Source organism: Melospiza melodia, chromosome 21 (assembly GCF_035770615.1).
Source record: "Melospiza melodia melodia isolate bMelMel2 chromosome 21, bMelMel2.pri, whole genome shotgun sequence".
NCBI classification, from domain to species: domain Eukaryota; kingdom Metazoa; phylum Chordata; class Aves; order Passeriformes; family Passerellidae; genus Melospiza; species Melospiza melodia.
The window spans coordinates 14,058,418-14,074,448 of record NC_086214.1 but is presented as its reverse complement, the minus strand read 5'-3'; the positions used below and the strand labels follow the sequence as shown (position 1 = coordinate 14,074,448).

The 16,031-nt window shown below is 53.4% G+C and overlaps 1 protein-coding gene across 1 annotated transcript in view; it reads left to right on the top strand.

The window, feature by feature from the left end:
- The first annotated feature begins 10,749 nt into the window (after window positions 1–10,749).
- MNT (MAX network transcriptional repressor) overlaps window positions 10,750–16,031 on the top strand; it is a 35,472-nt gene continuing 30,190 nt past the window's right edge. The window contains exon 1 of the mRNA XM_063173919.1: window positions 10,750–10,838. Coding sequence (XP_063029989.1) covers window positions 10,766–10,838 — 73 coding nt within the window. The 5' untranslated portion in view covers window positions 10,750–10,765. The remainder of the gene's footprint in view (window positions 10,839–16,031) is intronic.

Sequence of the window (16,031 nt, the reverse complement as noted above, 5' to 3'; positions counted from 1 at the left end):
GTTTGCCAGCTTTTGACCTTCTAGAAATTATTGTTCAGTTTTAGCACAGTCTCAAGTTCTCATTTTCTAGTAAGTTTAGGACTTTTATTTTTTTAACTCTACACTATCTTACTCATTCCTTCCCAGCGGGAAGTGGCCCACATATTGAATCCAGCAGTGGCAGCCACAGAATTAGACTCTCACTTCCCCTGTGAAAACATGGCAAAGTTTCTCTTGAATTTTGTTCTACTTTCATTAAACCCATGAAGTGATTTTTAGCTGTAAAACAAGTTTTACTGACTCTTGCTCTCCCAAAGTAGGTATCTAAAATAAACCCAATGATTATTAGCTAGCTATGTTACAGTAACTATTAAAAACCAGGGGGAACATTAGTGTCACCACTGGAAAAAGCAGATCTTGTCACAGAAAACAAGCTTTCAAGGTAGAAAAAACCAAACAGCCTCAAACAAGTGGTGTCAGGGTAAACAGAGAAGGGCCATAGCAGATCCTGGAATAAAGCTGAGTGTCACTCTGGAAGCAGGTTCCTTGTGCCCTCTGGAGCCCTGCAGAAGCCCTGGCAGCACTGAGGGGCTGCCTAGATATAAGGGGCTGCTGGACATGGGGGGCTGCTGGAGTCCAGCAGCTTAGGAGAAGTATGGCCAGACCACCCTCTTTAGCTAGTTTTAAAAGAGTAAAACAGTTCCATTCGTTCTTCATTTTTCTTTCACTCAATATTTTACAGCAAAAAGAAACCTTTTCCTGCTAAGATGTCTCAAAGTAAAAGTATGGTAGGAATTTGGGTGTTATGGGTATATCTTCATTCACAATCAGTAGAAAATTGCATTAAACTCTCTTTACCTGGAGAGACCTGAAATTATATTAAACCAAACAGTCACATCACTGCCCAAATAACATAGATCACACACAAACTGAGATGCTCCTTTCTGCCCTCAAACCAAAAGCCCTTTCAGAAGAGAGGTGTTACCGCCCACCACCTGTCTCTCCAGCTGTCAAGATCCAGAGCCCATTCATTAACCACGAGCAGCTCTTTTAAATTATTAAATTATTAAACCTGTTTGTACATGTTCCAAAGACCATTGAGCTGAACTGACAAATATCTTCTCCATGATGGTGTCTGGGTTGTGGGCTCTATTTTGGAGGAAAAGGCTTTCTCCATCATTTTGGTCACATTCCTTTAACTGCCCTGATGGAGCCAGTGCTTGGCACAGGGCGTAGGGCTGGCATAGGCCCAGCTGTCTGTTCTCTCATGGCTGTGTTATCCTGGGCTCCAAGAACCTGGTGGTGGATTCTATCCAGTGGGCAAAGCTGGATACTGGGTTTACACTAGCCTGTGCCCAAACGCAGTTTCAAAGGTCTATTTTGTTTAGGGTTTTTCTTCTTTAGAAGTGAGTCACAAAAATTACAGTAAAAATAGGGTGAAAGTGGTCTTTCTTCCTGTTGTTAGATTGGTTTTATTTACAGTCCAGTTACTGCATAACAGCCTGCTGCATATCCAGGAGGCCACTGGACAATCTACAAAAGTAATCCAAAAGAAAAGAAGCAAGGGAAGAAGGAAAGCAACTTGGCCTGTGGTACAATTAAAAGTGAGGCCCAAGAATAGCATGTGATCAGGGAACACAATAAAGCAAAGGCTGGTTCAGTAGAGATTGCACATGTCACGTAACCTCTGCTCTTCAAGCATCCCAGAGGGCTCTGCACACATGGATGACCTGCATGCCTTTGCACCCCACCGGGAGCTCACCCCTTTACAGATGAGAAACAGGAGTTTATTGAAATCAAAGGTGGCTGGAATAATCCAGCACAAACATTCCATTTCAAAGCCACTCTTCCTCCAGCCCTCCCTGCCAGGCTCCCAGCAGAAGGCTGGGGAAGGTGCTGCTTGGGGTAGGCTTGGGCTGCAGTGTCAGGGCTCTTCCCATGGCTGCTGTGGGCAATGGGCTCCCTGTGTGGGCTCTGCCAGCCACAGCTGTGCTGGCTCAGTGGCTGTGGTGTCCCTGTCCCTGCGTGGGCCCTCGTGGCCGTGTGTGCATTCCTGAGGTGGTGGGGAAAGGGTCTGGTGCAGCTGGGGCCAAAATGACAGCAAGTTGCTGACGGAGCCCTGGGCCGCAGCGGGCAGGAGCAGCCAGAGCACGAGCCAGCTAAGCAGAAATATTGGCCTACATTTGTTTCTCCGCCTGGTGGAAGGCATGCGAGTTTCTATGGCAACTTGTGTTTTCTGTTCGTCAGGCCTACTGACTCACTTCTGAGGGAGCCGTGAAGAAAAAAGATTGTTTTCTTTCTGTGCCAAGTCAAGTGGCTCCTTTCCTGCAGCCCACAGCTCTTGTCTGAGGGCTGCTGGTCAGGGTTTGTCACTGCTGTGACTTCGCAGCATCAATTTAGGGCCACAGGAAAAGACAGTCAAATGTGACAACCCTCATCCCCTTGAGAATACACTGACAATGAGTTAAGTTTATCTTCATTACAAGAGGATGACATCCCAGCTGGAACCCTGGGACAGTCGGGCTGGTGCTGGTGCCAGCACAGAGCTGTCTGGGCAGGAGGGCAGCGTGGTGGCTCCCAGCACGTGCCTGTGTTGTGGGGTAGCCCAGAGCACACACCCTCAGTGAGTTTGTGAGTGCTGATGGGATAAAATTATGAGAGAGGCAGAAAAGAGATATTGCTGAGGTTAGTTCTTGTAGGGGGAATCAGAGCTGGCGAGAGCAGAACCGAACAGGCAGAGCAGAACATGTTGTAACCTCAGCTTTTCTAATCGAGCACCTCGTCACTTCAGCTTTTCTAATTGAGAAACTTTCCTGCATAACCAAGCTTGATTTTCCAGCAGAACCCAGGGATGCTGAGTAACCATTTTTCCTTGAAATGGAGGGGGCCTTTGCATGCACTTCTCTCAGGCTCCACTGAAACTCCCAGCTATTATACCCTAGAGAGCACTGCGAATGCTCGCACGACCAGCAATTCTTCTGATGCTTTTTCTTTTGCCTAATCACAAACATATGATACACTTTAGGGGAGATTATCCTGACATTGTTAGCTTTAAAATGCGGTTTTCTTCCAGCTTTCCAAGGTCATGGCAGCTATCCAGTTAAAGGCTAGAGAAGAAATAAAACGTTAACGCAGCATGACCTTGGTCAATCAGTTAATCTTTCTCTACCCTATTTACTCCAGTAAAACAAAAATCCATCCCCACACACTGCAGAGTGCTTTGAGATCCTGGGGTGAAAGGTACATCATAAGCTAGAGTATTAATTATTGAAGGCCTGATAGAGTGCGTGGTGCTGGAGGGAATGTAAATGAATTTTCTGTTGGTGTCTGTTTGTTTGTGCACTGCTGCGACGTACATCAGTCATGGAGGTGCAGCCCCTGGGCCTCTGAACACTGCGAGGTGTGTGAGGGCTCCAGTACTGCTACTCCAGGGAGTACGAACAGTGTAAAAGACTTTGTCACTGTTTGATTTAGAGCTCCTTGTTCATCACCCTGTGAGGGGAGGTCAGCTGCAGGCAGCTCTCTGCTGTCACCTGCAGAATGGCATGTGGTACCTGTGCATAACATGCAGGGGCAGAGCCTCCCGCCTCTTGTTCCTGTTGCTATTGCAACATTGAGGTTTTGTGGGAAAACCTATTCTAAAATTGCTCATAAATGGGTTTTCTGACTGTTACATTAAGCTGGATTACACAGCACACAGCATTGATTTTTAGATTTGACGGTGTTGAATAATTTATGTGCACATTGCCTCCTAAACCAGGCTGTGGCTTTGATGGCCCTGGCCCTTCCCAGAGCAGACACAGACAACTGTGGTAGTATACAGCCAATACTTTTTAATATCTGCTTTTAAAAAGGCAGGTCATAATTTTGTTACTGAGGTTTTATTTTAAAGTGTCCAGGAGTGTTATCCCACTGCAAGCACAAAGCATGATTTTTAGAGCTGCTGTTCCTTAAAACGTGCTTTTGCTATCATTCCATTTTAACATAGCCATATATTATATCCAATTGTTTGATACAAGCATGAGTACACAGAAACAGCAAAAGGAAAACTGTCTTTTTATGAACCATGAAGCTGTTTATCATATATCTAAATAAAACCCCTTTTCAGACCTTTTATCAAATTGAATTGCCTTGTACCATTCAAGCACTTCTATTTTCCCCATGTATATTGTAGAATACATTTAAAAATAAAAGTGGATGTTGGCATAGAATTAAGCTGACAGTGTTTGCACTGTCCTTGTGCAGAGACCGTCTCTGAAGAGCTTAATACACTCCTGTGTGGGTATAAGCGTTGTTCAGACATTGATAAGTTTGTAATTTTTCTAACAACTTCAGTTTATATTTAATATTCTGCATCTTTACTGACTGTAGCAAATGGAGCAGAACGTGTCCATTTTTCCCTTGCACTGGTCAGCTTTGGTCAAGTCATCAAAGGCAAGAAACATCTATCAAGTGTCCTTTTGCTGAGTCCTCCATTTAAATGAACTTGCAGGGAGCAGCAAATATTTTTCCTCCTGTTTTCTGTAGCCCAGTTCCTGCGTGCCTCGGAGGTCACACTCGGAGGTCGCAGCCTCCCTGGAGAGCAGCAGCCGCTGCCGAATGCTGCTCCCGACCAGCCCCAGTGCCGCTGTTCAGCAGCGCTGCAACAATCTCCCTCCAATACACCGGAGATGCATCCTGCTCCCAGCCGCCAGAAGGTTGGGAGCCTCGGGACATGGTGCGGGATCGCTGCGGGATCGCTGCGGGATCACTGCCGGGATCTCTGCGGGATCGCTGCGGGATCTCTGCCGGGATCGCTGCAGGATCGCTGCGGGATCTCTGCCGGGATCGCTGCGGGATCTCTGCCGGGATCTCTGCGGGATCTCTGCGGGATCTCTGCGGGATCGCTGCCGGGATCTCTACCGGGATCGCTGCGGGATCTCTGCGGGATGCGGTTGCGCTGGTCTCCCTCTGCCGGCGGCTGCCGGGAGTGCCGGGCGGTCCCGGAGCCGGAGAGCGACAGCCGCGGCCCCGGCTGGGCACGGGGGCTGTCAGCGCTGCCCCGGCCCCGGCTGGGCACGGGGGCTGTCAGCGCTGCCCTGGGTTCTCCCGGCCCTGTTCCGAGCGCACCCAGCGCTGCACCAGCGCTCTCAGCGCGCCCAGCACTGTCGCAGCGGTTCATTTATGCAGAAGAGCACGGTCAGGTCAAAATCGCTCGGTAACTGTCGTCTCCAGGGTGCATCACTTGGCAGGGCTTTTAATGCAGCCAAAAGTGACTCCAAGCCACGCAGAGCCCACTCCAGTTCTCAGGGGAGAAGAATTGTTTCTCTGTGTATTCTATAGGTTAAATTCTATCATTTCAAGCAGGTGTTTTAGACACAGACCATATTTGCAGGAGACTGTGGTGATGTGTTTGGTGTTTGATCTGTCAGCCATTGCTCCAGACCTGGGAGACCTCAGCATGCAGCCTGTGGACTTTGGATGGGCCTTTCCCTCCCGCTGCTCCTCGGCAGTGCACAGCAGGTCCTGCAGCTGAGTGCAGCCCATGCCTGCTGCAGAGTTTCCCTGCACTGTTGCAAACCACACAAGGTCAGTTCTCACCTGCCGAGAGAGGCACAGCTGCTACTGCCCCGTGTTCCCACACCAGCCCCACCTGGAGCTCACCCTGGGCCTGCTCAGATTGCACAGGTGAAGACCACGGGATGCAGCAGAACGCCAGGAAAAGCCAGCCCAGGTGTGAGCCCCGGGAGCCCAGCAAGGGTTTGGGTCTTCCCCTGACCTCATCTGTAGCAGCATGGGCTGTTATAGTAGAAATATTAATATATTATTGGCATAATGTAAACTGTCCTTATGTCATGCTGAAGTTCCTGGGCCAGTGCAGGGATTCCTGGGATTCCTGAAGAGTGTCTGAGACCCCGTGAATCCAGTGCCAGCCCTGCCCTCGGGTGGATGTCAGGTGCTGCTGTGGGAGGAATGAATGAGTTTGCAGCCATATCAGCAGATCTGTGTGAGACGTGTTCATCACACATGTCCTGTTAACCACTCTCCATGATTAAATATTTACAATAAGAATTTATTTATCATTAAAACCCTAAATAAAAGGATTACAGAGAAAGTCAGAGTGGTTCAGTAAGAAACAGCACTAATTATTTTCACCCTTGTGGGTTTTTCTGCGTTTGGTGCTTGAATTTCAGAATGAAAATATTGAGATAAACTCCTGCTTTCATGTGAGCACAGTTGGGGGTGATTTCTTACTTGGTGTGAAGCCTGAAAAGGGAGAATTAACACTCATTTAATCATTTATGTTCAGTCGTAATTTAGGCCCTGAGCAACAAAGTATTTAAGCAGGAGAGAAAACTTTAGGCAGTCACATATTCCAGTGACTTCAGACAGATTATTCAGATGCCTGAACTGAAAAGTTGCTTATTCAGAGTGAGAGAAGAGCAGAATTCCATGTGCTGGAAACTGAGCTGTGGAGCCCAGCTGCGGCAGATGGATGTTGAGTGTTTTCCACCCAAAACTCAGTCCCTGCACAGCCACCAGCACTGGGGGTGATGCCCTGGCTCTCAGGGGCTGTGTGACCTCAGAAAAATCAGGAAATTAATGAGCATCATTTCTGAGCTGGGGGAAAAGTCACAGAGATGAATACTGCCAGAAAGCTAAACTCACTGCCGGTCACAGGATGCAGAAACCCTGAGGATGGTTTGAGCACACAGAAGCTGTTTCTGCACAGCAGAAAGGAAACAAGCAGAAGAGCAGGAAGGAGATTGTCAGATCTCCAGCATTATTGCAGTTATTCTGCCAGGTCTGCACAGCTGAAGTGTTTTTCTAAACATCCATCACATCCCTGGTACAGGATATGTGTAGGGTATTAGGTGAGCCTTGTGCCATTGCAAGACAGTGTCATCCTCAAGTGGAAATTTGTCATCTCCTTTCAAATCTCGTCTGTTTTGTGGCGGGGAGAAGAGTGGATATAAGGAAAGATGATGAACCTCATAAACACTGCTGCTTTTTCCTGCACTGTCTATATATGAATATCATCATCATTTTATCTAAGTAAATCTAAGCCCATTCAAACTTTATATAATGCCATCAAACTCTCGAAACAAAGAAAGGCATTTAAAACAGCCCAACTTCATGACTAAGGTATTATCCAAATTCACCGCTCAGAATGTTTTAGAGTGATTTCTGCAACATCATAGAGATCAATATCTGTGCCATCTGAGTATCATCCAATGCAATCTAAAGGACTGACTAAACAGGAAATAATACACAGATAAAAAGATAAAATGCCCCGGGCATTCCCTCAAAACAGGTAAAAAGGCTCACCTTGGAAAATATAGATGCTTATAAGGAGACCAAAGGTCTGAATTCTTGTAAGTTACATCTGATATTTAGAGATTTAAAAACATCAGTCAAAGGACTTGACTGAAAGTTTTAAAACCACAGATGGAAACTGAAGAGACCCCTGTGCCCCTAGGGCAGGGCTGGATGTGGCAGCTCCAGCAGTGCCACCTGCTCAGGAGCCCTCTCTCCCTGGGAAGAGATTCCTGCCACGGGGCACTGTCAGGAGCACCCCGGTGGGGAGGACCAGCACAACCCTGCGCAGAGTCCCTGAGGCTGGGCAGCCTGACAGCAAGGTCAGCTCTGACTTCACACCAAGCCCCTGAGGTCTGTGTCTGGCAGGGCTGTGGAGGTAGCCCAGTGCCTGCTCCTCCCAGGTGTGGAGCATAATGGAGTAGAAATTGGACCTCTTGGGACTTCTAACACACGCAAAGTTTTAAACACAGTCCCTAAAGTGTTCACAAAGTCAACCCAGATAATATAAGTGCTCTGGTTTATCCCTGTCCCCAGTAACGGTGTCAAATGATTCAGTGAAAACCCTTGCATAAAGCCTTCCAGAGGTAGATGAATATATAGAGTTGATGGATTCTAGATGTGTACACAAGCTGCTCTGTCAGCCAGGTCCAAAAACTTGCAATAAGTAAATTTAATCAGGAAACATCACTCAGATATGAATGTTTAATGATGCTGATTTCTACTGTGAGCTGCCAAAGCTAGGAGCCAGCCTAGCAGTCAAGAGCCCACAGAGCTCAGGGTTTCAAAACAAACAACTCTCCTTGGAGATTAGTGTTGCAAAAGATGTGAGCAGGCAGGAGGAATGTTTTGCCTCCTGCTAAAGCATTAACTCAGAACAGAACTAAACTATTGTATAGCACCTGAAAACGTTTCTTTCAAAAGCTGTGTTCAATCCAGCACCCTCAGTCAGTCAGAGCACTGCCTCTTGTATGCTCCATAACCTCCCCTAGCGAGGTTGTCTTGTTTGGGAGTTTTTGTCTTACCCACTAAACGCAGAGTCTGTGGCCCCGCAGGGCTGGGGTCTCTGGGCTGGGCTGTGGTGCTGCAGGCAGGCCTGGGCTAGGAGGTGCAGTTTGTACGGCAGGTTTGATGCCAGAATAGCAATTCCTTCCTCAAACCGAGTCCGTCTAGAAGAGCACTGCAAACCCAGGTGGTTTGTAGGATTATAGAGAGCTGGCTGGAGACCCCTGCACCTTGCACGTGCACGCACAGATGTGGAGTGCAGCCCTGCAGCCCACAGCAGCAGCCTGGACTGCAAAGTGCCTGTCCCAGCCGTGCGCTGCCCTCTGACAGAAGTCCAAGGCACCTTGTTGTCAGGATGTGCAGCGTTTTGAAGTGCCAGATGAGCAGCCTAAGCCCCGCAGCATGCACAGCACAGCACAGCCTGCCCAAGCTGTGGGTGTCCCAGCCCGCTGCTGCTCTCCAGCTGCGTTTGCCAGGGGCTGGGCCGTCCTCAGCTCCTCTGCTGGGATCAGACAACCCGGTTATTGAATCTGACATGCAGTCACACACAGCACACGCAACAGACACCTGAATACGTGCAGGCTGCACAGGGAAGAACCTGGGAGTTGTCAGCTCCAGGCTGCCCTGGAGTGGCTGCTGCTGAGCTCCCCAAGGCCACGTGCACCGTGTCCCGCTGCTGTCACAGGCAGGGCTCGGCACAGCCCGGCTGCTCGGCGGAGCCGCGCGGGCTCATGGAAGGCATTCCTGGTGTAAAACTCCTCCATTCATTGCGGGAGCTGGGAGGAGCCCGAGAGGCAGTTTGCAAGATCACTGGAAAGCAGCTGACAAGTTCCATGAGAAATGAGCTTGTCCCTCCATGAGCTACACCTGCACAAAGCTACCCCGGGTGAGTTCTTTTGGCCAGGCTTCATCTACATCTGTATTTTATCTACATCTTCTGCTCATGTGCGATGATGCTACCTTCATTGCTGTTATGAGGAATTCTGATAACGCAGGGATGAGTTCACGGCAAAGCCCAGGAGGAAATGACTCCTTGCATCTGCAGAGGAGGGTCAGATGAACGGGCAGTGCATGAGGCCACCAGTCACACGCTGAACAAGGATGAGGCGTCGCCCTGACCGCCCAGCACGGGCAGTGGGAAACAGAAGCACCTTTAGAGCCAGCCCCAAGCTCCACAAACCGTACGGCCCATCCCACAGGAATCTGGGCTTGCCCCCTTCAGTGGCCATGCCTCAGGGCGGTTTTAGGTTTGTAAATTCCTTAATGTTTGTAGGTAGAATGAAAATTCTCATATGAAAATCTGGGGTTTTTTACATCCCATTCCTTCCGTGAGAATTACTAGTTTTTCTATCCAGTTTATTTTCCTTTTACTTCAGTATCTCTTCCCAGCCAAAAACAAGAAGGCAGTCAGAGATAGATAGAATGGAAATTTGAATGGTAAATTTCCTTGTGGATAATTGAAGTTCAGTTGAGTTCCACAAGCGACTGACAAAGGGGCCCTATACAGGAAAACGTAGCTCAAGGTAAGCGCGGGCAGCCGCAGTGCGAGGTGTTTCCCGGGGAGCTGGCCCTGCTGCGTGACCCCTTCCAACGGGCTCCCTTTTCCTTGCTTTTATCCTTAAAAACGGTTCGGCTTTTCCCTTCCGTGCAGCCAGCCCGCGGCTGCGGGGCAAGGCCAGGCAGAGCGCAGAGCCACGCGTGCCCGCAGCCGGGGACCGAGGACAGCTCGGGGAGGGACGGGACACAACCGGGGAGCGCCGCGGGGCACAGCGGGGCCGGGCGCATGCCGCGGGCACCCGGTGCCGGGGGGACCGGACGGCAGAGCGGCCGCTGCCGGGCGGGTTTGTTTGGCGCGGTTCCGCCGGTCCCGGCCCCGGCCCCGGCCCCGGCCCGGTGCGCGCGCGGCAGCCCCGCCGGAGGCGCGGGGCCCGCACGTGCGCGGGGCGCGGCGGGCGCGGCCCCTTTAAGGCGCGCGGCGGCGCGGGGCGCCCATGTGGAGGGCAGCACGCGTGTTGTGCTGCGCGCCCATTGGCCCGCGCGCGCTGACAGCGCGCCCCGGGCCGCGAGCGCACTGCGGGGGGAGCGCCGCCCGCAAAACGCGGCGCCCGGATCGCGTCGCCACCGGAACGGACCGGCCGCCGCCGCGTCTCGCGCCCGGCGCCCGTCCCGGGGCCGGCCCGGGTGGCGCCCGCCCCGCGCGACCGGCGGGGCTGCGGGGCCGTGCCCGCGCGTCCCCGGCCCGGGCCGGCCGCCTCGTCCCGGCGCGTCCCGTCCCGTCCGGGCGGCGCCCCGAACTCCACTCCACGTCTTGCCGCAGCCCGCCGCGTAGTAGCGGGGCCGCGCCAGCGCCCGCCTGTTGTGTTTCTGTTGCCACCCGCCATCTTGTCGCCAGCGCTGCGGCCGGCGGGGCGAGCCCGGGGCGGCGCGGGCGGGGCGGGCCCGCGCTCCGGGCGGCGGCGGCGGCGACGGCGGCCGGGCCCGCGCCATGAGCATCGAGACGCTGCTGGAGGCGGCGCGGTTCCTGGAGTGGCAGGCGCAGCAGCAGCAGACCGCACGTGGTGAGTGACCGTGCGCCCGCGCCTCGCGGGGCCGCGCCTGACAGCGGCGGCCGGCCGGGGCTACCCGGGCACTGGCACTGAGGAGGGGTGGGGGGGCACCGGCGCGGGCTTTGCGCTGCCGGGGTCATCCGACCCGGGGAAACTCGGGGCGGGCGGGGCAGTGTCAGGGTACTGGGGGGTTCGGGGACGGCGCGGCGTGGGCTCCGTGCGGGCGGGGCTGCCCCGGGCCGGGCCCCGCTCCCGCCGGGGGCGCCGCCGCCCCCGCCCCGCGCGCTGCGTGTCCCCGGCCGGCGGGAGGGCGGGGCCTGGCGCGTCACCGGCTCGGCCCCGCCCGCCACCACGTGCGCGCGGCCCCGCCCCGCGCGGCCCCTCCGGGGGCTGCGGGGCCCGCCCGGGGCGGCGGGAGGGGACGGGGGAACCCCGGAGGGGGCCGGGGAACCCCGCGGGGCCGCCCCCGCACCGCCCGCTGCCCCGCACCGCCCGCGCCCCGCGCCGCTGCGGCGGCCCCGGCCCTCCGGTAGCGGCGATCTGTGCCCCGGGGCCGCGCAGCAGCGGCGGGCGCGGCGGGGCTGCCGCCCGCGCGTGGCTGCGGGACAGCGGCGCCGGCCCCGCTCCCGCGGCGGCCCCGGCGCGGGCACTCGGGCGGAGCCGCGGGAGCGGCGCTTTGTGCCGCCGCCCATTGTGTCGGTGATGAGTCACGCAGCAGACGGGGATGCGGTGCTGAGGGGCCGCGCAGGGCCGGGAGCATCCCGAGCTCGGAGCACAGCCCAGGCTGCGCAGATGGCAGGGGCTGCCCGGTCCGCGCTCCCCGCCGGCTGGGTGACAGCTCCGGTGCTGCTTCCCAGCCCCTGACACTCTCCTTGCCACCGCCAGCCCTGTGGTGATCCCGGCTCCGGGCTTACAGGAGGTGTCCGGCCTCACGGTGCAGCGGTAAAACACCCGGGGCTCGACCTCTGCAGGTCTGGGTTTGTCTCCTGCTTCTGGGAGACAGCTCCCACTGCCCTCCCGCTGCCAATCCCGCTGCCCTCCTGCTGCCAGTCCCATTTCCATCCGACTGACAATCCCACTGCCCTCCCGCTGCCAATCCCACTGCTATCCGATTGACAATCCCACTGCCATCCGACTGACAATCCCGCTGCCAATCCCACTGCCAATCCCACTGCCATCCCATTGCCATCCCGCTGCCAATCCCACTGCCAATCCCATTGCCATCTCGCTGCCATCCTGCCGCCCCACGCTGCGGGAGTGTCTTGTGAGTGGGTCTGACAAGCTGTGCTCTGGGTTACAGAGGAGCAGGAGGGACCTGCCTTGTTGTGCTGGACAGCTTCTGAGGCAGGAATTACTGTTGGGCAGGGTAACGCAGCACAGGAAAGCCAGCCTGCAGGCTTCTCAGCTGCAGGAGCAGCTCACAGGGATGTGTGGGGATGTGGTGTTACACAGAGCCTGCTGCAGGCCCCGGGCTCTGAGTGCTGCTGGGGGGCACAGACACGTAAGGGCTGGGCTGGGTGCTGGGCCAGCAGCGTCAGTGCAAACGTGGCCACTTCAGGGAAGTCTGAACACCAGGAAGACTCTGGCACGGGAGGGAGGAGCCCTACAGTGACCTTTGGGTGGCAGGAAGATTTCAGGGGAGAGCACAAGCAGAGGAACAGCTGGGAAGCACTAGAAAGTAATAAGAACAGTAAGACTGCGTTGGCTTCTTTGCCTTGTGTTCTTCCTCTCCTCCCCCTTGGAATCTTGTGCTCTGCAAAGTGTTATGGTCTTTTATACCCCCAGTTACACTGTAGAACTCCAGGGGTCCAGTATGGCCTGAAAATCAATCAATTTTGGGAATGGCATTAAAAAATAAATACTGAACTCATGCAAGGGCTGCTGGGCCTGCAGCTGACAGCAGTGCCTGCTGCTGCTGTAACCCTCTTGCTGTAAGCATGTGCCTCCCAAGCATGTAACAGTCGTTTACATGGGCTCAGACTCACAGCCTGGGGTCATCTCCTTTCAAATCTTTTTCTCTCTGTTGTGTGCAAGCTCCAGAGACATTTGACTTGAATTAGAAGGTGCTGATTTCTTTGAATTTAGATTAATCCAGGAATGTTCCATGATCTAAGAAAAACAAATTTCTTTATAACTGCAAGTAACTGATACTTGTTTTCCTAGGGTTTTTCCCATAGATGCTCATCTTGTGTTTGCTGCTCTCTCGGTGCTGCGCAGTTCATTCACACCATTCCTCTCCGGAGGAGAGGTGTGCTCTGTGTGGTCTCTTGCTGTTGTCTTTGAACAGATCTCGTCAGTGTAATGTTGGGGTGCATCTCCGGAAACCTCGTGGGGCTGTTTGCCCACCGCTGGCTTCTGTCTCACCAGGGAGAGGTGTGTGGCTCAGCCTTGGCCTCGCTGGCTGCCACAGGCAGCGCACCCCCTGGGTTTCTGTCAGGGGAGGTTAAAGCACCTCCCGACACACAGTGTGAGTTTATCTGTTTCCAGAGGCTTGCAGGAGAGCTGCACTGCAGTTCTGAGGACAACAGTGCCATAGTGCCATAGTGACAATTAGACTTTGACTTCAGGAAGAGCCTTGCTCTGTGACACAGCAATGTCTGAATCTCGGGGGTGGCAAGGATAATTGTCATGGGATTCCAGGGATAACCGCCTTGGTGCAGCCAGTTAAAGTGATGGTGGTGACTCCCTGTTTTGATGGGCAGATACCCATCAAAATTGATTCTTCTTTCTTTTTCAAGTATGGAGATAGGGTTCTAAAGGGTAATCTGCACATTTCCTTCATTTTCTTGAGAAGAAAGCTGGCTAGAGTGAGCAGCCTGTGGAAGCAAGGCCTGGTGCAGCCCTGGGATGAAGGTGCAGCAGTGAGTTCTTGTTCTTGTCACAGGATCGAGGAATGTTACCTGGAGCAAACATGCTTACCTAACAGGCTGGCTATTATCTGCCAGATCCAGTTTTGCCATGACTCACTGAACTCATTTCACCTGTCTATGCTCCCTTGCTGGCTGTGTAACAAACACACACTGTGCTGGCTGTGTAACACACGAGCAGTGTGTTTGCTGGCTGTGTAACACACACACACACACAGTGCTGGCTGTGTAACACACACACACAGTGCTGGCTGTGTAACACACACACACACACAGTGCTGGCTGTGTAACACACACACACAGTGCTGGCTGTGTAACACACACACACACACACAGTGCTGGCTGTGTAACACACACACACAGTGCTGGCTGTGTAACACACACACACACACTGTGCTGGCTGTGTAACACACACACACAGTGCTGGCTGTGTAACACTCACACACACAGTGCTGGCTGTGTAACACACACACACACGCTGTGCTGGCTGTGTAACACACACACACACACTGTGCTGGCTGTGTAACACACACACACTGTGCTGGCTGTGTAACACACACACACACACAGTGCTGGCTGTGTAACACACACACACACACAGTGCTGGCTGTGTAACACACACACACACGCTGTGCTGGCTGTGTAACACACACACGCTGTGCTGGCTGTGTAACACACACACACACACTGTGCTGGCTGTGTAACACACACACACTGTGCTGGCTGTGTAACACACACACACACGCTGTGCTGGCTGTGTAACACACACACGCTGTGCTGGCTGTGTAACACACACACACACACTGTGCTGGCTGTGTAACACACACACACTGTGCTGGCTGTGTAACACTCACACACACTGTGCTGGCTGTGTAACACACACACACACGCTGTGCTGGCTGTGTAACACACGAGCTGTAGACTCAAGGCAGCCTGCAGAGCTCTTGCCAGCAGCGGATAAGTGGGGTCTCAGAGTTTCTCTGAGGGCACATCTGTGGACTTTTTGGTCTGTTTTAAGGATACATAGTCTGTTTAAATACTGTTTTTTAAGTCAGCTCATGTTGACTGTTCTTTTCCAACCTGTACATTTAAGGCATGTCGTGGTTCACTGTTCCTGCAGCGTGTGCCTCTGTCCCTGGGCCAGAAGCAGGGACAGCAGTGTCCTCATGTGTGTGTGGGAGCGGGTAGGTTGGGTCCTGCCTGTCAGCCCTGCCACTTCTTGCTCTGAACTGTGACACAGAAGCTGTTCAGCTGACAGAAATACAAGCTTTTTATCAGAGTGCGTTACTTTGCCTCCCTGTCTCAAAAACGCTGATGCCTGGTGGAAAAGCACAGGCCCATCTTGTATAGGACAGCTCACCTGCTTGGCTGCCCAGGTGCAGCTCCCTGGATGGTGGAGCAGGGTCAGCATGTGCTGTTGGTGCCCACATGGCCTGTCAGAGCCAGTGCTTTCCTGCACTTTATCCCAAGAACCATGGAAAGGTACAACAGGAGCTGTGCATCCCTCCAGCCCACCAAGGTGTGATGCTGCAGCTGTGACAGTGGCACGCTTGGCATCCTGGTGACGTGATGGTCCTGGGCTTTCTGTAGAGATGAGACTCTCCATGATGGTTTTGGTTTTTTAGCAATCTTGATCTGTTTTCCTTTGTAGTGCTGCTAAATCCTCACCCTTTCTTTCTTCTGTCCACAAAGAGTTAGTTGTAACTAAAATGCAGCTAAAATTACTCTAGAGCTGATTCAGGAATTCATTTAAGCACTGGAATAGCTTATTAAAGCTATTGTAAATGTAAATTATCTGTAGAGACTGGAGAAGCTGTTTTTAAAAATGTCTGCCAGGTATTTATTTAGTTATTATTGATTCTTCTTCTGGTTGAGAAAGTGGAAATCTGAGTATTGTGGTTGTTAGCAGTGAATGGTGACCCGGTCTGCAGATGAGGTGTGAGCATGTGACAGCAGTGGCAGTGCAGCAGGCTCGCTCGCAGGGAGGGTCTCAGGTGGGGTGGGGGTCTCTGCACCCCTGAAACTGACCCCAGTTAGGCTGGCCTAGCTCTTGCTTCTCTGTAGTGTATTGTGAAGGTCTGAGTAGTAATGCTGAAGCGTTTCAGGGTCCTTTGTGAGCAGTGTGCTCCCGGATGCAGTTCAGTTGGTGTTTGAGGTGCTGGTGAGGCGCAGGGTGCGGGGAGGAGCGCAGCGGCCCGTTTGGGGTCAGGCTGGGAGCAGCAGTGGCCGCTGGCCCTGAGGAAGGGTCACCCCGTGCCTGGCAGCCAGCTCCGCACTGGGGGCACGGCCAGGAGCCCACAGGCCTTTGGGAACCAGTGCCACGTCTTGAGTCTGCCGT